Source organism: Elgaria multicarinata, chromosome 1 (assembly GCF_023053635.1).
Source record: "Elgaria multicarinata webbii isolate HBS135686 ecotype San Diego chromosome 1, rElgMul1.1.pri, whole genome shotgun sequence".
NCBI classification, from domain to species: Eukaryota; Metazoa; Chordata; class Lepidosauria; order Squamata; family Anguidae; genus Elgaria; species Elgaria multicarinata.
The window spans coordinates 122,977,069-123,004,010 of record NC_086171.1 but is presented as its reverse complement, the minus strand read 5'-3'; the positions used below and the strand labels follow the sequence as shown (position 1 = coordinate 123,004,010).

At 41.0% G+C, this 26,942-nt stretch overlaps 2 protein-coding genes across 2 annotated transcripts in view; one reads left to right on the top strand and one right to left on the bottom strand.

Moving 5' to 3' along the window:
- The window catches only part of CNN3 (calponin 3), a 36,983-nt gene extending 28,924 nt beyond the window's left edge, over positions 1-8,059 (top strand). The window contains exons 4-7 of the mRNA XM_063136044.1: positions 3,836-3,973; positions 4,496-4,612; positions 5,587-5,733; positions 7,349-8,059. Coding sequence (XP_062992114.1) covers positions 3,836-3,973; positions 4,496-4,612; positions 5,587-5,733; positions 7,349-7,696 — 750 coding nt within the window. The 3' untranslated portion in view covers positions 7,697-8,059. The remainder of the gene's footprint in view (positions 1-3,835; positions 3,974-4,495; positions 4,613-5,586; positions 5,734-7,348) is intronic.
- Positions 8,060-10,580: 2,521 nt separating this feature from the next.
- SLC44A3 (solute carrier family 44 member 3) overlaps positions 10,581-26,942 on the bottom strand; it is a 42,431-nt gene continuing 26,069 nt past the window's right edge. The window contains exons 11-16 of the mRNA XM_063117664.1: positions 21,683-21,839; positions 20,532-20,615; positions 14,829-14,966; positions 13,719-13,955; positions 12,276-12,374; positions 10,581-10,804 (exon numbers count right to left, since the gene is read on the bottom strand). Coding sequence (XP_062973734.1) covers positions 10,793-10,804; positions 12,276-12,374; positions 13,719-13,955; positions 14,829-14,966; positions 20,532-20,615; positions 21,683-21,839 — 727 coding nt within the window. The 3' untranslated portion in view covers positions 10,581-10,792. The remainder of the gene's footprint in view (positions 10,805-12,275; positions 12,375-13,718; positions 13,956-14,828; positions 14,967-20,531; positions 20,616-21,682; positions 21,840-26,942) is intronic.

The window sequence follows — 26,942 nt, the reverse complement described above, 5'->3', positions numbered from 1 at the left end:
TCCTTACAGCTATCCCCTCTTCTAGTCCTTCCCCCAACCAGATGGTTCCTGGCGGCCTTATCAGCTTGCTCTCGGGTCTGGTGGTGCTGCTGCTGAATGCCAGGTCAGTCCAAAACAAAATCTCTCTCATCCATGATCTGATTGTGGATGAGGGGGCTGACCTGGTATGCATCACTGAGACCTGGGTGGGGGAACTGGGAGGGGTTGCTCTCACCCAGCTCTGCCCTCCTGGGTACTCGGTGCAGCACCAGCACAGACTCGAGGGCCGGGGAGGGGGGGTTGCCGTGGTCTATAGGAATACAATCTCCCTCTCTAGGCTTCCTGTTCAGTCGAGTGCTGATCTTGAGTGTCTGTACTGTGTGTTGGGTACTCGAGACAGATTAGGGATTCTGCTGGTGTACCGTCCACCCCGCTGCCCCACAGTCTCCCTGCCTGAGCTGACGGAGGTTGTCTCGGACCTGGTGCTGAGAACCCCCAGGATGGTGGTTCTGGGGGATCTCAACTTCCATGCCGAGGCTGCTGTCTCTGGAGCGGCTCAGGACTTCATGGCTGCCATGACAACCATGGGGCTGTCTCAACATGTCATCGGCCCAACACACGCAAAGGGACACACGCTTGATCTGGTTTTCTCGACTGGGCAGGAGGATGGTGATCTGGAAGTGGGGGAACTAACATCTACCCCCTTGTCATGGTCAGATCACTTCCTACTGAGGTTTAGACTCTCGGCAGCCTTTCCCCTCTGCAAGGGTGGGGGGCCTATTAAAATGGTCCGCCCCCGGAGGCTAATGGACTCCGATGGATTCCAGAGGGCTCTGGGGGATTTTCCTGCTGATATGGCCGGTGCTCCTGTCGAAGCCCAGGTCGCTCTGTGGAATGCAGAGATGACTCGGGCGGTTGACACGATCGCGCCCAAGCGTCCTCTCCCTCTGAGCAGAGCCCGGTCAGCTCCTTGGTATACACCTGAGCTGAGGGCAATGAAGCAAGAGGGGAGACGGCTAGAACGCAGGTGGAGGAAGACTCGTGCTGGGTCTGATCGAACACGGGTTAGAGCTCACTATCGAGCCTACTCTGTGGCGGTGAGGGTGGCAAAGAGGCAGTTCTTTTCCACCAGCATTGCGTCTTCTCAGTGTCGTCCGGCGGAGCTTTTCCGGGTGGTTCGCGGCCTGTTACACTCTGGGCCAGGGCGAGAGATGGTGGAACCCTCGGTAGCACGCTGTGACAAATTTGCACGGCACTTTGAAGATAAAGTCGCTCAGATTCGTCATGAATTGGACACCACACTTAATGCAGCTCCACTAGTAGAGGTGTTCAGAGCGCCGTCCGGTTCAGTTTTATTGGATGAGTTTCAGTTAGTGAGGCCCGAGGATGTGGACAAGGTGCTTGGCCAAGTCCGGTCGACCACCTGTGTGCTTGACCCTTGCCCCTCGTGGCTCATTACATCAAATAAGGAGGGGATCGCCGGCTGGGTCCAGGAGGTTGTAAATGCCTCCTTGAGAGAGGGAGTGGTGCCGGCCTCTTTAAAAGAGGCGGTAATTAGACCACTCCTGAAGAAGCCTAATCTGGATCCGGAAGATGTTAACAACTACAGGCCGGTGGCTAATATCCCTTTCCTGGGCAAGGTGCTTGAGCGGGTGGTTGCAGGACAACTCCAGGCACTCTTGAATGAAACGGATTATCTAGATCCATTTCAATCGGGCTTCAGGCCTGGTTTTGGAACAGAAACTGCCTTGGTCGCCCTGTGGGATGACCTCTGTCGGGAGAGAGACAGGGGGAGTGCGACCCTGTTGGTTCTCCTGGACCTCTCAGCGGCCTTCGATACCATCGACCATGGTATCCTTCTGGATAGGTTGTCTGAGCTGGGAGTTGGAGGTACTGCGTTGCAGTGGTTCCGCTCCTACTTGGATGGCCGATTCCAGAAGGTGGTGCTGGGGGATTATTGCTCTGTGCCGTGGCACCTAAGCCATGGGGTTCCACAGGGCTCTATCTTATCCCCTATGCTGTTTAACATATACATGAAGCCGCTGGGGGAGGTTATCCGGAGATGTGGACTGAGGTGTCATCAATATGCGGATGATACCCAGCTCTACCTTTCCTTTTCATCAAACCCAGGTGAGGCAGTGGCTGTTCTGAACCAGTGCCTGGGCACGGTAATGGACTGGATGAGGGCTAATAAACTGAAACTCAATCCAGACAAGACGGAGGTACTGTTAGCGGGTGGTTCTTCTGCCCGGCGAGGTGATGTTTGCCCTGTCCTGGACGGGGTTGCACTCCCCCTAAAGGATCGGGTCCGTAGTTTGGGGGTGCTCTTCGATCCAGAACTGTCACTTGAGGCACAGGTGAACTCAGTGGCAAAGAGCACCTTTTATCAGCTTAGGCTGATATACCAGCTGCGCCCTTATCTGGACAGAGATAGCTTAGCTACAGTTATCCATGCTCTGATAACCTCTCGTTTGGATTACTGCAATGCGTTATACGTGGGGCTGCCTTTGAAAACGGTCCGGAAACTTCAACTGGTGCAAAACAGGGCAGCAAGGTTATTAACAGGGACTGGCCGGCGAGATCACATTACGCCAGTCCTTTTACAACTTCATTGGCTGCCAGTCCAGGTCCGGGCCCAATTCAAAGTGCTGGTATTGACATTTAAAGCCCTAAACGGTTTGGGGCCAGGTTATCTGAAGGAACGCCTCCTCCCATATGTACCTACCCGGACCTTAAGATCATCTACAGGGGGCCTTCTCCGTGAGCCCCTGCCAAAGGAAGTGAGGCAGGTGGCTACTAGGAGGAGGGCTTTCTCCGCTGTGGCACCCCGGTTGTGGAACGAGCTCCCCAGAGAGGTCCGCTTGGCGCCTACACTGTACTGCTTTCGTCGCCAGCTGAAGACCTTTTTATTCACTCAGTATTTTAACACTTAATTTTAACTTAAATTTAAATTTTACTGTTTTAACTCTGTATTTTAATCCTATATCAACTTTGCTGTGTGGTTTTATCCTGGTTGCGCTTTTTATACTGTATTTTGTAATTGTGTTTTAAACTGTTGGGTGTTTTACTGTGGTTTTAATTTTTGTGAACCGCCCAGAGAGCTTCGGCTATTGGGCGGTATAAAAATGTAATAAATAAATAAATAAATAAATATATATTCAATTTTTCATAGCTTAAAGAATGTGATATGCTGTATCCGCTTTTCAAATAAGAAGCACCATGGAACTGCAAGAAGAAAAATAAACAACTTGCTCCTTTCAAAATAAGATGTTTTCCCCCATTGGTTTCTAGCACTGCTAGACAAATGAATAAATAAGGCAATTAGCCATGTTACACTAATCAGGAAGAAGTAAATGGATACAGAAGTGGGAGAAGTCGGACAGTGTGTACCAGCACAGTGTTCAATCTCAATAATGTCTGTGATGTCCAAACCGGGCCAGTGTGTGCGAACCATCAGAGCACCATCAGTCTGAATTATTTTGTGTTCTTTTTATAGATTCCATTTAAAACTTGAAGGTAGGGAGCTTTTGCTTCAAGTGGTTTAAACCATCTGAAAGCTAAGATACTAACTATGCATTATTTGAAAATGTGGAACAGAAGAACCTGAACAGCCATTAAACAAAAATAAAAAAAAATCAAACAGGAACAAGAGGGGGATGTTTTGGAGCAGAGGTGGTGGGCAAAGAAAGGATTAAGCACCTTTCCTTTGCCCCTTCTCCACTCCCGAAGTTGCTTTTATCTTAACAAAAGAAGCCATCCAGGGTTATATTTCCATCTAATGTTTAGTTCTACCTTAAGTAAACAGAAATATTAAGAAGTCCTAAGAGTGTGATTTGCTGTATTTGTTTAATTTTAGCTGGAGAACATTGGGAATTTTATCAAAGCCATACAACAATATGGCATGAAACCACATGATATTTTTGAAGCAAATGATCTATTTGAGAATGGAAATATGACTCAGGTTCAGACATCACTAGTGGCACTAGCAGGTCTGGTAAGTCCATATTTATATGTGGAGTCTAATGCATAACAATGATCTGTTTTGGTTCATGCCTGATGAATGACGTAATTATTAACAATTTTAGAGTACCTTTTAGTAAAGTACAGAAAAGGCTTTACAATTCTTACACCCTATATTATCCAAAATGTTCCCTCCCTTCTTTTCAACTGTGGAATGTACGTAATAGGGATGCCATGACATTCCATGGATTGAGTCTTTAACTCAACCAACAGCTGTCTTAGATTAAACGTGGTGAAACTTTAGACCAAGCTTGCTCTGCACAAACATTGTGGGATATCATCCATTCTTTCACCTCTGTTGCCAAATAGCTACTCTCAAAACTGCACAATCAGGGATCCACTCAGTGGTGTAAAAACAAACAGATTTGGAGCAGAGTTGTTAAATCAAGGCTAACCAAAAGGGGGGTAATAGAAGAACTGGATGTTTTTATGCTGCAGTGATTTAGTGGAAAATAAGGTACTACAAACACTGAGTACTGTTTTATCCTCTATCTAGGCAAAAACCAAAGGATTTCATACTACAATTGATATTGGTGTTAAATATGCAGAAAAACAAGCAAGAAGTTTTGATGCAGGAAAGCTCAAGGCTGGGCAAAGTGTGATTGGTTTGCAGGTAAGCAGAAAAGGTAAAGTTCACTGAATCAGTATTCAGAGAAACCATTTAAATTATAATGGACAACTATTTATGCTTACTAAAATGAGTTACAAGGTTTATTTTGCTTTGGGGTGGAGTGTTTCCCAACACACCTGGAGCATGGCTAGACGGGGCGATATCCCGGGGATTGCCCCGGGATCATCCCCCTGCGTCCACATGACAGGGAAGGATGTTCCCTCCATTTCCCCAGGATATCGCCCTACCCTTCTATCCCAACTTTTCCCGCAGTCCTGGGATGATCCCGAGACTATGAAATGTGTGGCCGGGCATCCTGTTTTCGTCCCGGCTCCTCACGAGTAAGCAACAAAGGGACATTCATCCAGGCAAAGGATGGAGTGGGGTTCTATAAGTGAGTTCAAATCCATGGCAACAGGTACAAGATTATTGCACTCCTTTATATGTGCACGAGGAAGATGATGATGGGCCATAGGAAAACTGCTGTTTGGTCCATCATAGGCCTGGTTTACATGTTAACATGACATTCACCTCCACCTTGCAGTAGATGAAATCCCTATTGCAAGCAATTCGTCATGTGCAGCAGCAGCTGCTCAGACGCTATTCAGTCTATCTCCATGTGATAATTGTAACTTTTAGACCAGACCCAAGTATAGTATACGGTTTTTTTTGTTCCGGCAGGCCTTTGGGGATAGTCTGGACCTCTGTTAATGTGCTGGATTTTTTATTGTCATTTGTCTTTTATTTATTTTTTATATGTTTTCATAGTACAGCTGGTTTAATATTTTTAAGTTTTGTATATTTCTATTTATGTTTTAATAGTATATGGTTTAATTTTATAAAGCCACCTTGAGTCCCAGTATTGGGGGGGGAAAGGTGGGATACTACTACTACTACTACTAATAATAATAATAATAATTCCATTTTAGGACTCATTTTCTCTAAATAAAACATTCCCAAATCTTTTGTATTTGTAGATGGGAACCAACAAATGTGCCAGCCAGGCAGGCATGACTGCCTATGGGACTAGGAGACATCTCTACGATCCAAAGATGCAAACTGATAAGCCATTTGACCAGACAACAATTAGCCTGCAGATGGGTACTAATAAAGGGGCCAGTCAGGTAAGCGAGAGTTATTCTATCATGTTAGAGATTCCAGATTCTCTTATCCTTTTTAACGTTGTTTCAATCTTTGGAGGTTGAACAAAATGTTCAAAAGATTGTTAAGTCCAAATCCATGTTTAGTCTTTCAGTTAGATCCCAGGGAAGAGCAGTGCACTCTGAAAACAGGCATATTCCTAGAAAGGTGGTGTGCATATTACATGGAATAACCAAGGGGACTGGAGGAACAGAATTCAATCAGATCTTTTAATCACTGTTTTAATCACCAGGGCAAGGAAATTAAGATTATTTTAAATCGGGCATCAAATCAATTTTGCCAGCCTCCCCCAGACCTTTAGCTCGCTGCCCCAGCGCTCTCACAAGGGGAGCATGCTGGCTTCAGTGACACTGCTTGAAGATGCCCCTAGTGCAGCCTGCCCACACCTGGTACCCTCCAAATGTTCTGGACTACAACTCCCATCAGCTTGGCCAATGGTGAGGGATGGTGGGTGTTGTAATCCAAAACATCTAGTGAGCACCAAGTTGGAAAAGGCTGCCCTAGCACCTCCACACAGCAGCAGTCAACCACTTCTGAGAGAAACACAGTGAGATCATCTGGTTGGGCTCCAGTACCAGAAGGTGCCCTGAATATCATCCAGCACTGGTGCCCAAAATCCTACCCTCAGCAGCTTTTTTTGAAGGGTCAGCAAAGTTCATCGGGTGGTACTACTGGAAGATGCTCTGGGCAACTTCGAGAATGATCTCTACCCACCTCTGTAAATTCAAAATTGGGAGAATGTTTGCCTGATCATCATGTTCACCAGAGGGTGGCACAACACCCATCGTGTTGAGCAGAATTGTTGAAACGTGTTTTAATCTTTGAAAGTACAAAATGATAGAGATCCTTAATGTACACTCATGACCTCTTCCCAGTAGTATAATTAACTTTATTCAGAATTTTGGAAAGGGTTGAGATTTTTGCAAACAAGTCTCATCAGGGACTTCTTTGTTGTATCTCACCTGGAGTACCCTCGCACAGTGCAGCTTAGTCAATGGCCTTAGCTAGACCAGGCTATATCCCAGGGCAAACCCCAGGATCGTCCCTGTGCATCCACATGACGCACAGGGGATCCTGGGATCAGGGAGGGATCATTCCTCCCTTGCCCGGGATACAGCCCTACACTTTGGGTCCACTTTTTCCGCGGTCTCAGGCTGAGCCTGAGACTGTGGAGCATGTGGCCTGTTTCCGCGGGTTTACTCGTGCGGAGCCAGGAGCGCTGCGCCCATTGGGGTAGGGTGGGGGAGCGGGGAAAGTAGTTAAAATTTAAAAAAACTTACTTTTGCGCACAAGCATTAGTGCGCTCCGTCTCCTTTTTTAAAAAATGGCTGGCATGACACCTCTCTTCCTGAGGTTGTCGCGCCTCACATGTAAACGAGGGAGAGATCTCGCATTAATCCCAATGCAAGATCTCCCCTCCTCTCTCCCGGAACAAAAGCTAGGTCTAGCTAAGGCCAATGTCTGGCAAATTATAATTCACATGTTTCCTCCCAGCACCACTCATTGTTAGTTATTATTTTAAATCCCTGAAAGTGGTTGTTTTGTTCAAACTGTCTTGAAATCAACATTTGTTTTTAGGCAGGGATGCTTGCACCAGGGACGAGGAGAGACATTTATGACCAGAAGCTCACATTACAACCTATGGACAACACTACTATTTCACTACAAATGGGCACCAACAAAGTGGCTTCCCAGAAGGGGATGAGTGTGTATGGGCTTGGACGGCAAGTGTTCGACCCTAAGTATTGTGCTGCACCAACAGAACCTGTCATTCATAATGGGAGCCAAGGAACAGGAACTAATGGGTCGGAAATCAGTGATAGTGATTATCAGGCAGAATATCCAGATGAATATCCCAGCGAATACCAAGATGAATATCAGAGAGATTACCACGGTCAATACAGTGACCAAGGCATTGATTATTAGATTTGCCTCAAAAGCTCAGTATTAGTTTATTGTTTTATTCAGTAAAAACGAAACTAGCCTTGTGGAATTGTTACCCATCTTCTTTACACATTATGCTTCATATACCTAAGGAAATATTGCCTTACATAACATTCCTTTTTCCTTTCTCTGCCCTATCCCTCTCTAGTTGCCTTTAGTGCTGTAACAGTTGCAGTCTACAGCATAACCAATAACTGCATATGAAGTAAAAAGGAATACTGTGAAAGGGGAGTTCTCTTATACAGCCAAGTCTTTTAATAATAAAAAACAAACTATGCATTTTTTTACAATCTTGTTCTGAAATAGGCATCTTACATACCATACCAAGCCTTTTCTTTTTTCTTTTCTTTTAAAAAAAAACTCTTAAAATTTACAGCTCCATTCTGTGGAGGACTGTAAAATCCTTTTGTGAGTAATGTTAATTATGGACTATGCCACGAAAACTGAGGTTGTGGCTTATTACTTAAAAGTTTATTTTGTTTCATAAGTACTTGCTTGCTAACTTCTAAAGTCACAGTAGACATAATAAATGTGCATTTGTGATTGTGTGTTCCATTCCAATATCCAAATTGACCAAACTTAGAGAAAGAGCTGTCTTTCTTAAAAGGGAGCTTGTATAAAGTTCTGAGCCCACAGAAGTTTCCATGTTTTGATGGTGCGTTGACTTTTATTTTCTGTGCCATAATGTATCCATGTAGAATTGCCTTTTCTTTGAATTGTATTTATTGCCACGTTTCTCATCATAAACTGATCTTGTTGTATTTTTTATAAATAAATGTTGTTTTCTTGAAGGCATGCAATAACGTGTGTTATTAAATACAAATGCTAGTTACGGAAACTATTTTCTAAATATTCCTGCAAACATGTCAAAGTTTTAGTTGTCTGATAGTAAGAGGTGAAGATTGCCACCCTAGGACATTGAAACAATGTTAAAAATTAGGAAAGTTAACTTACATTCCAACACTATACCTGTTAGCTCATAAGTAACTGCTGAGTTCAGTAGAACGTACTTCCTAAATAAGTATTTGGGGAACTGCAGCCAGTCTGGTTATGAAATGATCAGTTTCACAGCTGATCAGGAGACAAGCTGCCTGTCAGAAAATACTAGCTTCATTAACCTTCAAAGGTGAGTACAATGACATTATCATGGAAATAATGGGTTGGATCTAGAGTAGCACTTACCAGAGGCCTTGTGGTAGAGGGAGAATGGAGGTGAGCTTTGTGATGCTTCCACTCCCCCTGCAGCTCTATCCTTCCTGAAAAGCTGCTCCAGAGGGCTGAAGGAGGCCCCTGCGCATTATGAAAAATTATGTAGGACAAAGGGCGAATTGGTGAAGACTGCCACCTTGCTCCCATCCAATCTGAATTCAATCCTGTATTTTTCAGTGTGAATAGGAATGTGCCATGCTGACTTTAAGGGGCTGTTAAAGCTTTTGAAGTAGGTTATATACAATAGTGTTAATAGTTGGTTAGAATAAGGTAGTTAGCTGATGGCACATAGCAATGATGCCATAGGAGATAAAAATGCAGAATTCCTACACTGTAACTCAAAGGCTTCATAACTCCCAAGTTATACATATTGTTTACCCCTAAGATGGTGGGAATAAGCACCTTGTGATTTCTGAGATCCAACAGCCCTTCTTTGAACTCTACCACAACGTTAATAATATACAAATGTACTGGGTTCTTAAGAGTGATCCTCCCCCCATGGAACTAATCATCCTGAACTCTTGTATGGAATATCCTTCCTTGTAGGTTTTCAAAGAAAAGCTGGAAAAAAATCATCTAAGAATGATATACACATAGGACATATTGCCTTCAATAATTCTCTTTAGACTTTATTAAGATTGGATCTCTTCCCCTTATCAAATTCCTTAGGAATTCATAAGGTGTCTTCAACAAATACACTGAACAGGAGCTCACCTATGCTTTGTTTTTCCATTTCAGTAGTTTCAGGTGCTTTAGCAAATCATTTTCAACTATCTCTTTGTTCTAGCTTATCCAAAATGTATCCCTTGTTTTCAACATAAGAGTTGGCTAGAGATGGGAATTTGTAATGCACTGATGTTGATTCTACTTTGCCGCTTATAGATTTTAACGATGAAACCTTTTTACAAACCAGAATTTAGAACCCAGAGAAAGGAGAAAATTAAATGATTTTTTTTGCTTATTTCTCCCTACTTTTAATGTATTATAACCAGAAAACTCAAGATTTAAAAGGAAAGGAGTTCATGGGGCCATGGGAAGTTGTATTGTTCAGAAAAGAGGGAGGAAAGATCTGCTGTCCAGTTCAGCTGCTTCTGAATAGCCCCTATAAAAAATTCTAGTATAGAGGCTTTGCTACCAAAGGAAAAAGGAAAGCATAGAGCACATATTTCCCAGCTCTTGTTCTTTATTAATAAAGATTTGCCTTTCTGAGTGATCGGATTGGAAGATGCAATTGCTTGAAAAAAAAATCTTCTTCAAGACTTCTACAGATTTTAGTTTAGGAAATGCACTAATTTTTCCGCAAAGAAGTGCAGTGAACTGAACCATCATATGCATGAACGTTGTTGTTGTTATTATTAGTCTCCTGCCTTTTGCCCAATAATGGGCCTCAAGGCAGTGAAATGAACCATCAAATATTACCCCCAAATCCTAGTCACCTGATTCCACAATGTATTCCTTACCACATGGGTCCCTGGACTGCTTCTTAATCTATGATTATTCACATTTTAGATGTTATGCAGGCTGCTGATATTAAATGGGCTCTAATGTAGAAATAATGGTTGCTGAGTCACCTCCATTGTTTTTCTTATGGGCTCTTACACAAAAAAGACAGTTTTTTAAATCATGTCAGAATGCAACTACAAAACTTACGGCAGAGTTGATTATTAATACAATTTTATTAAAACACTTTAAATACTATTTTAATAAAACCATGTGGTGAAGATTTTTTTTTCAGAGTGAGAATGGGTTTAATGATCAATTTTAGTGCAAAAAATACAAACCAACTGAAGAGATAATTTCTTTCAAAGCATTGGTAACCTTCACTTTATTTTGTCTTGCTGTTTTGCTGTGCATTCTTTTAAAGCCATCTCAAGTTCTGGTCTATAATCCGGAAAAATAAAGCAGATAATTAGTCATAAGGGTAATACAAGGTCTGTAAAATACAGAAAGCATATATATGAAAGTGTAAGAAAAAGAAAAGTTCAATATTGAAATAACACTTCTGTGCATTCTATATGTCTGACTTTTTTTTCTTTTGGAGGGCAAAAATGCACAAAGAAATAATAATAATAATAATAATAATAATAATAATAATAATAATAATAATAATAATAATTTATTACGGTCACAAGGCCAAGTAAACCTAGCATAGCATTCATGAACATAATAAGCTTAAAACCACACATTCCTGATTGCCAGGCCAACTTATTACTTCCATACACAAGAAAGTTCTGAAAAAATATGCAAAGATCTAAGCCAGCCAGAGTTTGCAACATGAACCAAAACCCAGAAGTATGACCACTATGTGCAGGTTTTCTTTTCTGGCATGAATTTTTTTTGGCAGAAAAAATATAGCTGCTACCGGATACCTCTCCCCCAAAAAAGCATAGTTTGGGAAACACTCAATGATTTTTGTTGTTGTTGCTCAAATGCCAATTATGCTACAGAGACTTATTTTAAATATATTACCTATTTTTAAAAGCAGACACAACCGTAAAATTATATATTTCCACTAGGCTCATGTAAAAGTGAGTACGCAACAAGAAGCGCAGTTGTCATAAACATGCTGATTTGGCCTCACCGGGCAGTGCTGCTTTTGCTGTTTTTAACACGTGATCTCTAACACATGACAATGGTGGGTGGAGAGGAGCAACTCCCCCTTTTTGATCCCAAATAACTAAAATACAGTTGAAGACAAATGCACTTTTATGGAAGCCCAGGAGAAGACTGAACAACAGGACATGCATATCCAACTGGAAGAATACATGTCAGAATACAGTCCACTTGAACTGCAAAAAGCAAGACACCATGGGCATGTCTATACCATGCCGTTTTACCGGGTCATCCTGGGGGCAACCAGGGACGGCCCCTTTATTTTCGCGGGATAATTGGTTCCCTAGTTATCCCGATTTCCCCCGCAGTCACGAGGCTGGAGAAGGTGTGGGCGCCCGTCCCGCCTGGTGCCCGCTTACTCAAGTAAGTATGACACCAGAAATGGGCATGGTGCTACGTTGCGCAGCTCCGTGCCCATCAGGGGAGGGGGTGGCAGCAATTTTGCCACCCTTAGGATAGCAAGAAGGGGCAATTTCGGGGGGAAAGTTGTTTTTTCTTTCCACCTACGTTTTCATTGGAGTGGGGCCTCACTCTTGCACAACCGGCCCCGCAGCTTCCCCACCCCAAAATGGCGGCTATGACAACCTCGGACGTTGTGCGCCATGTGTGAATACAGGGGGAGGATCTCGCGATCAGCCTATCATGAGATCCTCCCCCCTCCCTCCCTCCCTCTACACCCATAGGTGTAGACATGCCCCATGTTACCTGTCATCTATGAAGTATGATCTTTGTTTCTTACCATAGACTGGAGTTCTGTGTCATATTCATTACTTTGATGGGTTTCTTTATTTCTGTGTTTAATCTCTTTTAAACATTTGCTGCTCTGATACACAAATTTCTATAAAGAACAACAAAAATGATTAATTATGGTACAGTATTTGAGCATCCAAGTATAGATTAGGATTGATAACCTACTTGTGGGTTTTTTTAGCCAAAAATATCTGTTTTCTGAGATGGTGCAGATAAAGTATCTGCTCTTGATAGAACAACAATAATAGTAGTCCTGCTGTGTTGGGACTGATAAAACAATGATGCATGATCTGTTCTTTTGGGCAAGTTCAAGTTAACAAAGCTTTTCATTCAAAAGGTTGCACACATTCACACAAACAGATGTTGGACATATTTAAAATAAATAATTAAAACTTCAGTTCAAAGCACAATTATTAGGAAGGCCTATTATTTATTTATTTAATTTATTTATTACATTTCTATACTATTAAACTTCATGGGATCTAGCTCATGCTAACATACAGATTGGGCTGTAAGGCTGTAATCCTAAACATGCTTTGTAGGAAGTCCTACTAAACTAAGGAGGACTTACTTCCAATTACATCTGTTTAGGAATATGCTGTGAGGTTGTACAACTTAAGACAGAAATAACTGGTCAGAAAATCATAACAAATGTATAGTTTGCAAATGGACAATGTTGAACAACAGCAGTAAATACATTTTCATGAGAAAGACCTTATAAAAATGTGATTAAAACTATATTTAGCTTACAAGCAATATATTAAATGCTTAAGTGAAAGATGATCCAGTTAAGTGAAAAATAATGGACTAAATATGTATTCAGTTATTTGCTGAATGCAATTCATAGGGAACTGTGTAAACTATTAGGAAGATTAAAAGCTACTAGTTACATTTCTACTCAAATATAACCCTCATAGAGTTCAATGTGGCTTACTTCCAGATAAGTGGGTATAGGATTGCAGTGTTAAAAGACAGGGCAATAATGATCATGGGAACTGAGGGCGTCAGGTATCTAAGATCCACTTCCTTCAGGTTAAATGTTTCCCCATGAGTGATAACTACTTGGGGAGTTAAGAAGTTGCAAGAATCTAGAAACCAGAGCCACTATCAGAAACAGGAATGAGCTTCACAACACACTGGCCACCATGGTCATTCTAGGTATGGATAAAAGAAGATAGTGAGATTAATCTGTAACATATATACAGTATGAAATATCCTGGCTGCTAATTTCCTGTCTTGAATGAATTCTATTCTATCAAGTAGTGAATAAAAAAAGATGAAAATGGCATTAAAGGAAATATAATTTGGCATTTCAATAGCCACTGTGGGAAGCATGATGCAGGACTAGATGGACCTTTGGCCTAATTCAGTGGAGCCATGTTTTTAATTTCTTCAAGCTTCAACCTCATATTTTGCCATTGTGACTGCTTACCATTAATTCTTGGTCCATGAAATATGGCTTTTCTGGTGATCCATCATTTGTTTCTATGTCAACAGCAAAGCAAAGGAATAGGACATCCACTATTGTTTGAAATACTGATAAAAAGCTGTGGGCGAGGAGATAAGCCAAAAAAGTAACCAGCAGCAGTGGAACTACCCAAACATGTAATTCATGGTGATAGTTGAATGCCATCAAGCCTCCAAAAACTGTGAAACACACCACAAACACCTGTATGAAAATAAAAGCAGACACTACATTTTAGAAAAAGCTATTGCTGCAGACTTCCATCACAAAGATAACCAAAATATTCCCAGGGCTTAGTATTTCCACAGTATCACTTTCAAAAGATTGGACAAAAAGGCTGATTAAAACCCTTTCCTCTGTTCATAACGTGATAGCCCAAATTGATGACTTCTCTTTGCTCGTCTTTTTATTTCCTTGCTATTCCTATCCATATAATTGTCTTAAATTAGATACTTTGTGGAAAATCTAATAACTTTCTAATGCTCAGTAATGCCGTAATTTGGTTTGGTATCACATGAACAAATCTCAGGCTGGTGCACACTCTCCTTTCTTTCTCCCTTTCCTTGTGTGGTCCCGCCTTCTGATTTTGTGGGAATCTATAGCTTGTCATTACATCAGAACCAGACATACTATGGTTGGCAGAAATTATGGTACCCTATAACCCAGAACTGGAAGCCACAATCAAGCCTTGTCTTATACAAACCATATTTTGTCCAGTTCAGCTGCAAAAGCAAACTATGGTATGATGTAAAAGAGAAAACCAAGGAGTCTCTAAGGGCCAGAGGAAGGAGAAAACCACGATTAGACATTATGACCAACCAAATCCAAATACTATTCCCTATTTGCTCAAAGGTAAGTTTCAGCCTTACCTATTTCTCTAAATATGACTCATGAATATTATCGTTTACTTTCATATACTTTTATTAACTTGAAATAAGGGAAAATTTAGCTTTGAGTGTTTTGAATCCGTTGTCATGCAATATATTGAAAAAAATGGATTTTCAGTTGTTAGTCAATGAGGTATTACATTTTTAGAAAGTTAAATAAATAAAATATAATAATGAAAAGGTGGTTTACCTTTCCTAGAAAGATGATGACGTCGCTGAAGCAGTGGATTGCCATAGTGTTCACAGAATTCTTTGATAAAATAAGGCCAGCATCTTCTGCTGAGGTACAAAAATTTGTTCCATTTATGACTGTTGCTGTGTATGCATTCTGTAATGAGAATGTAAATTAGTGGGGGAAGGTTAAAGGAAAAGACAGGATGAAAAGTAGGAAGTAGAAATCTTAATCCAAACTTTAACTTGACCTAATTTACTTTTAAAGTCTGTTTTGATAAGTATCTATATCCCACTATTCTATGAAAAATAAAAGAAATACTTTTTAAAACCTGTATAACTACCTTCTTAGCGGGAATGGTTTCTTTCAGTTAAGCTTCTTCCCATGAAGACAAATATGAAACTAAAACACATATTCTCTAATTTTATTTAAAGCTCTGAATATCAGTGCTCCACATTTATCAAAGACTGAGTTACTGAGTTAAAAACTGAATACATAAACGAAAGAGGAATGTGTGAAACCGTACAGTTATTTTTTTTCAGCAGTCTGAAAATACTTGTATTTTGCTTAGAGAAATAGAAAATGAAATACAAAATTCTTGGAAATATTATAAAAAGTTAAATCATACTGGATGTTTAGTAAGTTTAGCAGTTTGCAAAGGTTATTCAGGAAAAAGAATTTGTAGATTTTCAATGTTTATTTGGGGGGTCAGAATATATTCCGGTTGCTTTGTTTTGTAATTGCAACAGTCCTTAACATCTCCTGAAGTGTATCATTCATATTGTTTTAAGATTTCTGTCCTAAATTTTGGATTTCTTCCTATAATTTTCTTGGAAAGTAATTTCTTGGAAAGTATGAGCAAAAGTAAGTGAATGCAAAAAATTGTTCATAGCTCATATCCATAGCAAAGTTGTTGGTATATAGAAATTTATATCCATTTGCCTATAGTAAATCACAAATGAAAAACACGCACAACATTAAGGAATAATTCATTTGATGAAGACAGCTGTAGTCTACAAAAAGCTACACTACAATATTTGTTGGCCTTCATGATGCCACAGGCTCTGATTGGTGTTAGGGGTTACAATGAGGGGAGGAGGGAATGGGAGAGAGTGAAAGAGAGAGAGCGTCCTCTTCTGCAAGCTTCCTTCCTCTCTGGGTTCTCAGTGACATGTGTCAATTGTAAGCATTGTTTGTAACACATGTTTGAGCTCAAACATGTGTTACAAACAATGCTTAGAATTGACACATGTCACTGAGAACCCAGAGAGGAAGGAAGCTTGCAGAAGAGGACGCACTCTCTCTCTCTCCCTCCCTTTCCCTCCCTGCACTCCTTAAAACCCATTCCTGAGGGTTGGGGGAACAGCACCGGATGGAGGAAAGAATTAGCCAAAATTGGGGAAACGCATGCAAGGTGCCTCTGTCGAATTCTGGCAAATTTCCTACTTTCCCCCAGCAGGAGCAACATTTCATGATGTAGGGGCTGCAGTAGGCAGTGCCGGTGCCAGACTATTTTGTGCCCTAGGCAAGGTGAGCTACTTACACACACACACACACACACACACACACACACACACACACACACGCCAACTTTGATTTTTAAAAACGTATGTTTTCTGGAAAAAATAAGAAGCACAAAACTTGAAACTGCTAAATTTATTTTAAAGTGCAAGAAATACGTCATGCCAATTATAGCAAACAAATTGGAAAGGACCATCTATGGGTCTAAAATGCATTATTTAATAGGAATATCACCGCCAAATCATCCCCCCCAACTCACACACACACACGCGTACACACACACTCAGCATCACTCACTCCAAACAAACACACTCATGAACATATGCATTCATTCAAAGACCCCATGAACCCCATTCACCCATACATTCTCATTCTCTCTCTCTCTCTCTCTCTCTCTCTTCTGGGCGCATTCCGGAAGTCCGAACGTAGAGCCGCCCCACCCCCACCCCAGCATCCCTGGCTTTGTTTCGGCTGGGCGGGCGCGGGGCGCCATCTCGCCCGCCCAGGCCCAGCTGAATCCTCGGGCCGGGCTGGCTCACAACCAATGCGTGTGAGTGCTGCGCTGCGCCCAGCGCCCCTCTTAGCTTGGCGCTCTAGGCGGCTGCCTGAGTGGCCTCTATGGTAGCAACGGCCCTGGCAGCAGGGAGGAAGCAGAAAAGTACTATTCAGCAAATGTCCTTCCGACAGTGCTCAGTCATCCAACCCAATAGCAATATCTAGTAGTATCTTATACCAAATCCACTATAACCTTTAAGTATCAGGAAGGTTATATATACCTGAACCATACAACTATTTAAAAAATAAACATAGTAAAAAGTAATGCAGATGTTTGCTATTAATGCAGTAATCTACCTTACTACTGTAACTGGATGTATCTGATGAATTGAGTTACTTGGGGTTCCTCTGCATAGTTTCAACAACTATGTGAAACATTATTCAACAATAACTTTGTTAATCTTTAAGGTGCTAGAGGTCTGTTTGGTATTTTTTTTTATTAAGGCACAGTGTCTTTTAACTGGGAAATTAACTAGCAGGACCAAAGCTGTGCTCCCACAGGCCCTAAGATTAGCATGAAGAGTAAAATAAAGTTTTGGACAGTGCATATGCAGAGGAACCCCAAGTAACTTGCTATTACAAAAACACTTTAGCCCATTTTGTGGAAAGTTTGCTTACCTAAGAAGTCTGCGTATTCAGTTTTGAACAAACAACTTTTGTATTGATTTCCCAATTTTAGAGCTGTTTTCTTGAGACTGCTCTAAAAATAGTTTTATGCACCGAGAGTGTACATTAGCAATGCCAACAGATTTTCTTGGTTGTTAGCTTTTTCCATCTAGAGATCCCAATAGAACATTCAAGACTAGGTGAATTTCACACTCCATGAAGTACATACCTAACACATACTTTTGTGTTGCCTCTAGAAAACTAACAGCTAACCCAGAATGCTAAGCCAACACAATTGAAAAAGCCCATTGTGGTTAATAAGGTTTAACTCTAGGAACTGAAGGTATGAAAAACAGAAGGGCTTTGTACCCAACATCACACTAGCAGAAAAGGTGTTTTTTGTCTAGCACTTGTGCAACTTCTAGCAGAACAACTAAGACAATTAGCACAAGCAACATCTGGTCCAATGAAAGTGTAATAAGTTGTGCAACATCTTGTGGAAGGGCTTGTGAAATGGATTGAGGAAAACGTACCCACACACAGTCAAGATCATCAAAACAAGAGGTAGCTGCAGATTTAAAGAGCAATTCTATGCATATTTATTCAGATGTAAGTCCTATTCAGGTCAGTGGTACTTACTCCCTGGTAAGTGTGTATAGGACTGCAATCTTATAATGTCTTTGCAGACATAAGCCCCATTGAGTTCAATTGTACTTCTTCCCAAGTTTTTATAGGATTGCAACCTGCCTTTGTTTCTTTAAATAAATGTACAATTGTACTATAAAGTCACACTGACATAGAAAATTGTCTTATCTCCTGAATTATAAAGAATGATACCATTCGATTAGGAGGTAGCAATCCAGATGAAGTTAAACACTCCTAATCCTATTGAAATCAATGAGTCTTCAGCATCTCTTTGACTTATATGGGCCTTAAAGGTATTTAATTTTCTCTGTATTGAATTTAAGTGTTCTTTTCCAAAACAGAGCTAATAGTTTAAAGGAAAAAGGCTTTTGAAAAGTGGAAGAGATTTTTTGAAAAGTTATAAAACTGAATTCTATTGGTAACTATTTTAAGCATGTTTTCTTATAGACTTAAATCCTTCCCTAATCCTTGTATTCAGCCTGTCTGTAGACCAAGGCAACCAAAATCACAATTGCAGCACAACCCAACAAGTCTGGGACACTGACAATAATTTATATTTAGACCTCACTCTGCTATTTGCATTACTATGCTATTTCCCCCTTCCTTATAAGAAATCCAGCCCCTTAGATTTTGATGTCTGGGAACCAAAGACACAGTTCTCACAGATAAATAAGGAATGGGATTGTTTACATATTTTGAAATAGCAGAATTGGCAAAGGAAGTGTTTAGGAAAAAACAACACCCCATCTATCTGTACTTCACAACACAGAATTAATGTCAAAGGTCTTGGAAAAACTGACCTGTTCACTTTGTGAGAAAAGCCCTGTGGCACAGGTCCAGGCCTAAAGCTCCCTGCTTGTGAAGAATAATTGCTACTTTGTGCAACAGATGAATTCAGTCTTCCATTCTAGAACTCTCTATTAAAAATGAGCTCAGTGAAAAGAGGAGTGCGATAGTAACAGAACAGTCTTTTAAAAGAAGCCAAAAACAAGCTGGTCAGACATTGTATTTAGCTTCTTTGGCCTCATGGTGTAATAAGATGAAAGTGCAATGATGCAGAGACCAAGACAGATAGAGTATATGGAAGCTGTGTCACAATGGCCATGTTCAGAAGACACCATAAACCATGGCTTTAACCATGGTGGTGAAGCCAGAAAGCCAGGCTCTGTTCAGAAGACACCTTAAACCATGGCTTTAACCACGGGTGAATAAGGCTTTCTGGCTTAACCACCATCGGACATGGCGGGGGGGCATCAGACATGGCGGGCAGGCGGGGGGGGCATCGGACATGGTGGGGGGAAATCATGGCAGGGGGAGCAGGGAACCCTTTAAAAAAAAAGCCTACCTTATCGTTGGTGCGCTGCTGCGCACGTGTCCCCTTTAAATGTAAAAAAAAATGGCCGATGCGACGGGGCTTTCCTTTACCTTGTCGTGTGTAAACAGGAGCGACAGCCCGCGCTACTTCTAGCACAGGCTGGCTCCTCCACACGCTGGGATTTAAAGGTAGGTCTAGCAAGGCCCTAAGACTATTCAGTGTCAGATAATGCTAGGATCATATATGTTTCCACTTAAAGTGTTCCAATTATTTTCTATTTTGTGACGTACATGCCAGTCACAGCAAGCAGTGGTGAGAGTGACCAGCAGAGCTAAGAACATTTCCCATTATGAATGAGATCCTTTTGTCAAATTGTGGCTATTTAAAATAGGAACCAATGCTACGAATGAATAAAGATGTAACCTTCATAGAAGGTGCTACCTTTTCCTCTTTTGCTATTTAAGAAGTTCTTAGGAGGCTTTGTATTGGAATGCATGATGCCTTCTTTGAAGTTAAACAAGTGGGTAATTTCCCTGACTTTGCCTCTTCCATGCAGTTCTTTCTCACTACATTATGTGGAGAAATGATACTGGTGCAGTCATGGGTCCCGCTAGTGGCAAGATCTGCTTTTCTTCCTTTTCCACATGGAAGCACTCACCAAGACATGAATGCTTCTTCCGAACTAGGGATTGGCCTTAGGCCAAATAAGGCCTGAGGAAGCCTTCTAGCTCTCCTCTCAAACTGCTTTAGCCCCTTATTGCAACTTCCAAGAACAAATTTCCATTTGGATTATAATAGATGCAGATTAATTCAGGAAAAAGCAGATAGGACCAGCCATCATGTGATTCTATCTCCTTGATTATGATTACTATAAAGTCAATTGGAATGAAAAGGGTATCTGGCTCTTGAATAATTATAATCTTTCCTCCTTTTGATTACTACAATTCAGGGCACTGAAATCATTATCCATAAGCATAACACATACTAACATTTTATTGATAAGAGCTTCCATTTTCATTCTGAGATTTTCTGTTCAAAGTTTCAAGCATCTGCATACAACTTCAGCTGTTATAATATACCTGGTTTAAATATCTTAAGCCTCTTTCTAGGCACCAGAAACAGCAAAAACAGCATTTGAACATGCACCTTGCACATGCATTCTCCTGGAACAAAAAAAAATAGTAATTAATTATCAAAGCCAGAAAAATATTTACAAAGCTAGTGTTTTATATGCATGGGTTGTGACCTCATACTGAACCTCACACTTCCCAGTTGTGCAGAGGGTCTACATAAGATCCCCAGAATGTTTATTGTGATCTACATATATCTAGAAGTTTCATACATAGATGAAATTATTTATACCACAGACTTTCTTGGAAGCTTAGTCTTATGACTAACCGGTGATCTCCAACGTATTGTTATACATTATTATAACATTTTGCACAGACCACAAAAGCCACAGTCATTCAAGATCATTTATTTTCCTTTAGAAGTGGAAAATAAAGCTGCCTTTTATAAAGTTAGGAAAACTCTAATACCTACAATATGTGACAGAGATGAGCTAAGCAGAAAATATTTATTATTTTCACTTAAGCCATACATTTGAAAGCTTAAAAATATAAATATCTGGAATTAAAACTTTAAATCTACAAAAACACCACACTTACACCATTTTTTCTTCATCTGTGCCATAGCCTTTTCCCTGATCAAAGTCTTAACCATCTATTTAGAAGCTTCACCTTTTGCAGAATGTGGCAACACATTTCCTGAAGAGGGTGAATGGCCAAAAATGCATTACTCTAGTATTGCAATAGTTGCATTCACACCTTATCTTACAGTCATAAGTCAAGGTCCTGCTTTTAATCTAAATACTTCTTCCAATGTGTCCCACTGCAGTTTTAGGGAACCAAGGACATACTATCCAAGCACCAGACTCAACAGAAAAGGTATACAACTTTTCACGATGGCTGCCCACCCCTCCCAATGGATGGAACTCCCTGCTCCTACAGATATATACAATGCCCAGCCTAAGCTGCTTTTGGATGCCTTCCAAGGGATAGAGATAAGTTGTTACCTGCAGTGAGCCTTTAGGGGGGAGGCAGACTATAAAGCCCAATAAATAAATACATAAATACTATATTCTTACCTCTTTTTCAGCTATTATTACTTTCTTGCACTTGACGCCTTAATTGCTATACAATGGTGTTACAAAACAAAAGTACAAGCCTACCTTTTTTTCCAGGATGTTATAAATAGACAATAGAATAATCCTTGGGACTCTCACTATTGTGATTAAAAGGGACCCTTTCACAACTGTTCCCAGATGATAACAAAAAAGAATTGAGATGGAAGACAGGACTGGATGACTTGGTGATTTACTCTTATTTCTAGAATGAAAAATAAATAAGCATGTAAAACTGCACAGAAAATATAAGCACAGCGAAGCTATCAGGACCTGCCTCCCATAGTTTTGAAATCCTTCTAGGACCTGACAGTACTGTCATGCATACTGAGCTCTCGGAATGAAACTGAATTAAGCCCAAAGACCATTTTATTGGATTAATACAAAGTTTAGACCGTCAGTATTTACATGGACTCCGTCACCCCATTCCAGGAGGTCTATTCTGCATGTGGTAGCTCTGCTAGCCACAACATAAACAGAAGAAAGCTCGTAAGTATTCTATGAGAATTCCTCTTTTATACACATTCAAGATTCCTCTCATGAAAAGAATAGGGTAACTTCAGCTCACAGATTCAAATCATATAGAATCCTGGGGAAATCCATCCATTTGCCATAATACAGTTATTCCTTCTCAGGGATAAAGGGTAATTCCTTAGAGAACCTAGATCTTCTGTTTCCAGTGGAAAGAATGAGGCAATCCTCGTGCACCAGAGAGCCCCATATATACATATAGATAAGGACAAAAGTTTATAGAAGACCTCCTACAGGGAAAAGCTGCTATGATATTTGAAATACATAGTATCTCACTCAGGCTGTAGCTAGACCTAAGGTTTATCCCAAGATCATCCTGGGTTCGTCCCTGCCTGAGCGCTGGATGCCCTGTGTGGCACTTAGATGAACAGGTTTGACCCCAGGACAATCCTGGGATAAACCTTAGGTGTAGCTACGGCCTTAGTTAATCTTTCCCCCACACACTAACTTAATACATTCATCTTTGCCATTTCCTTATAAATTCTATTTCTATTTCTCTTTAATAGAACGTTAAAAGCCAAGGTTGGGCCTTCTTTCTCCAAAAAAGAAACAACTTGGGACCAGGATACCTGAGAGAGCGCCTTCTCCCTTACCAACCTGCCTGGTCACTGAGGTCATCCGAGGGCCTGCTCCTGGTGGTTCCACCTAGATCCATCCTCCGTTTGGAATCCACCAGGGGAAGAGCCTTCAGCGTGGTGGCGCCCCTCCTGTGGAACTCCCTGCCTCTGGAGGTCAGGCAGGCTCCGACCCTGTACTCCTTTCGGCGCCTCCTGAAAACATCTTTATTCCAAGAAGCCTTTCTTTAAACATGCAGCCTTGGATTTCTGATTTTTGCTTCTTTTTAAATTTTGTTTTAACTGTTTTATTGTTTTTATTTTCATTTTACCTTGTATACCGCTCCGAAATTTTTCAATGGGAAGCGGTATATAAATATTCTAAATAAATAAATAATAAATAAATAAAAAGTATAACATTGGTCTGAAGCATTCCTCAGTATGAAAAAAGTTGACTTTACTGCCCAGGATTAACTGTAACATTATAATGGATGTTACATGTATACATCCCAAACGATGTACTTTGAACTGGCATTTAAAGGTGAATTTGATAGGAATCACAAAAACACTGCTGACAGAGCGTCTTAAGTATTATTTGAATGTAAATTTCCATTAATTTAAATACAGAACTTGCCTCAGGAATAAATGAAATAAGAATCACACCTGAAAATTTTCACCACTTATAAGTAAACCATCAAGTGTTTCCTAGCATGACCTCCCAAAAGTGGGAGCAGTGTGTGCAAGAAAACAAGAGCAGATGGGTGAAGTAAGAACTGAGGTTACACAAATATCTTTTTATTAAATCGTCACCTAAGCAGGAATGTAAATAGACATAGCCCCATCAGCCTAGGTATCATAGTAATACAATCTCTACAGCCTTTCCATAGTAATAGCTACAGTACAGCTATAAGGCTATCTTTATATATGCATACACCACATTATTTTCAATAGGAAATACCAGTAAATGGTATGCATATATTTCAGTTCTTCAGGCCAGAGGAACAATTTAGGGGTGAGCGCAAGATTTCTATGTTAAACAAGTATGTTGACCTACTTTCCAGGAGTCATCATTCTTACGCATCTGAATAGATTTTAATCTCAGTATGAATTTAGCTTAATTAAAATGTCTCTCCATAAATGCCTACATGTGAAATGTTTTGTCACACCTGGAGAAAATATGGCTTCAGACTGTCAAAATAAAAATAGTAACCAGTCTTAGCACATACAGAAAGACCAAGAATTATGCCTTTATTAATCATTAATTTCTTACTGAAAGTAAGAGCAGGATTTAACTTGTATGATTATCTTTTACTTGTGAGATTAGCTAACGTATATTCACTAAAGAAGGAAAAATGTAAATTCTGAAGTGGGTTTAGATAAGCCTCTAATAAATTCTTCACACACCTTGTTCTAGATAATCATTTCCTTGCTTGGTTTTAGCCAATAAAAATGGAAAGAGAATGGGACCTGAGAAATGTTTCAGGTCATTCTTGGCTCTAAGCAATTAAATAAAAAAGTGATGGTAGGGGGGAAGAACAATGGTCTTTTCCTTTGATCTAAGATCAAACCAAGTATGCAAAATGTGGAAAGTTAGGGACAGCTACTAGACTTAATAGAAATGTCACTAATTGGTGCATCAACCTTAGTACAATCACACAACTGCAGAACTACATTCAACATCATATGATGAAGGTACAGAGTTGGTACTCTAAAGCCTCCAAGAGCTATCATGTGTTTATTGCATGAGGCTAAGTTTAGCTAACTCTTACAGGGCTGCTAGAAGCAAAGCCATTAGAGGACTGGGGAAGACTCTTAAATGAAGAAGATATTCCTGCTGCGCTATATTCCTGCTGTGCTATATTCCTGCTGCGCTACCATCTTCACTCTGGCATAGGCATGGTAGCTATTGTTTTTACAAAGTTCTAAAATAATCAACCCTCGCAATATTCAGTGGGAACTTCATTACATAACAAAAACTCACTTTTTAATCTGTAAAATACAAGAAGTGTGAGGTATCTAATCCCATAGCATCAGGGTATTTTACAATCTTAGCACAATCGTAGGCCCTGTTGAATTTAGTGAGAAAGAATTCTGCAATGCTTATCTTTTCTAGTGATATTCTCCCAATAATTCTGTGAAGATGTCTACATATTTCTGGGGCGGCAGGTTAAACTGAGCTGGTTGAGCTGGTATTTCAACCCATATCCAAAGTCTTATTCACTAAACATGGGGCCTTGCTAGACCTGCCGAGATAAGCCGGCAGGGAGGCAGGGCGACGGCGCGCTGACGTTAGCGCGCGCCGCCCCGGCTTCCAGACGCGGGACGCGCAGGGACTTCGGGATCCCTGCAGCGTCCGCCATTTTTAAAAAAAGTTTAAAGGGGCCACGTGCAGCCCGAAGACTCCGGACCAGGTAAGTCTGTTTTTTTTAAAAAAAATGAAGCCCCCCCCCGTCCCCGGCCTTGCCCTGGCAGCGCTGCTCGCCTGCTTGTTCGGGCAGAGGCGCCCTGCGCTTGCCTGGGCGATGCTGCCCCCCCATGCCAGGCCTTGCCCTGGCAGCGCCGCTCGCCTGTTTGCTCGGGCGGCGGCGCCCGGTGCGCTCTCTCTCACCCGCCCTCCCCCCTTGCCATCCCCGATGCCTGCTCTCTCCCCTGTCCTGCCGGGTCCGGCCTTCCCCCTACCCCTCTCTTCCCCCCCCCCGGGCCAATGGGCACAGCGCTCATATGAGCGCTGTGCCAGGTCTGTGGCTTTTCGCAGCTACTCGCAAGCGAGTAGCCGCAAAAAGCCACGGATCTTCCTAGACGTTCCTAGGCGACTTCGCTTATGGCGTGTTAGAGGAGGCCTCAGTGCGGCCTGGGCCCGGATTCCCCTGTGTGTCATCTGGACGCATAGCAGGGAAACCGGGTCTCAAAGCACGCTAAGGCCTCATCTAGCAAGGCCCTTAATGTTTCCAAACATTTGGTACATAATATCTCAAGATAAAGTTTTAAAAGCAGTTTTCAAGATACCGAGTCCTGCTTTCACAAAAAGTAGCGGTTAAAAGAACCTCTGTTTCTTTTATTAAATTATTAAGGCTTCGAAGGAATGCATCTTTCATCTAAAATAAAAGAAAGCAAAGTACAGTTTCATTATTGTTGTTTCAGGTCAAACAGATGTCCCCTGTAAAGCTAATCCAGCTGAAACAACTCTCCACCCTCCTCACTTTTAATTCCGTTTACAGGGAGACGGCAGAATGCCTAATGGATTGCTTTGTGTAGTGAGGAAGCAGGTTTGCTGAGGTAAAGGCTGTTCTATTTCCTGTAACTGCTTACTAGCTAAAAGGAAAGGCTCTGTGTGGAACATGATAAACAAAGCTCTTGTGACATGCTACTGCCCCAAAGCATGTGAATAATATTGTTACTGTCCTCTTCTGCAGTAATTACACTACGTTCTGCAGTGATTTAACTATTTCTGCGTGATGACAAAGCAAATGATAGGTGCACATTTCCCTTTGCAAGCACAACGTATTCAGCGCAAAGTATACCACCTAGCATTTCAAAACAGCCGTGCTATATAGAGAAAACGATGCAAAACACAACACAAAATATAGTCTATCAGATCTAAACTGATGGGGCTAGATTTGAAAGACATGCAAAGGCAAAAGGCATAAAGCCACCCTGAAATCCACAGTGATGTACATCTTCTAGCAGAAGTACCCCAGTGGGGTGGGGAGAGAAAGCATGCTTTTTAGCTTGGGAGAATAGTAGTGGGATCAACACCACCTCTAGTTGGCATGAAATAAGTCAACCCAGACTTATTCCATAATCTGGGGGTCAAACTTAATGGATAAATAGAGTAATAAATATATTAAGAGGACTTTGGTCTTCCCCATTGTGTTATGAAAATAAATCTCACCCAGTATTTGTCCTGTGCAGCACTGTGCTCAGAACCTTACAGTTAAAAGTATATTTAGTAAGAAAATATGCTGTATGAAAACCATTTTTCACAGACAGTCATAGATAATGCTCATACTGCTTGACAAAGTGAATTCATACCAAATTACTCCAGTATAATAAAACTTCAGTATAATAAATGAACTCCAGTATATTAAAATTAGAATACTATGTAACCAAGCAGAAAATATATAAGAGCACTGCATTCCTCTTTTCCTCTTGTCAAACCAGGGAAGTGACAGTGCTGTCACTTTATGGAAGTTATTAAGTAGTAGTGTATTTAGGCAAACTCC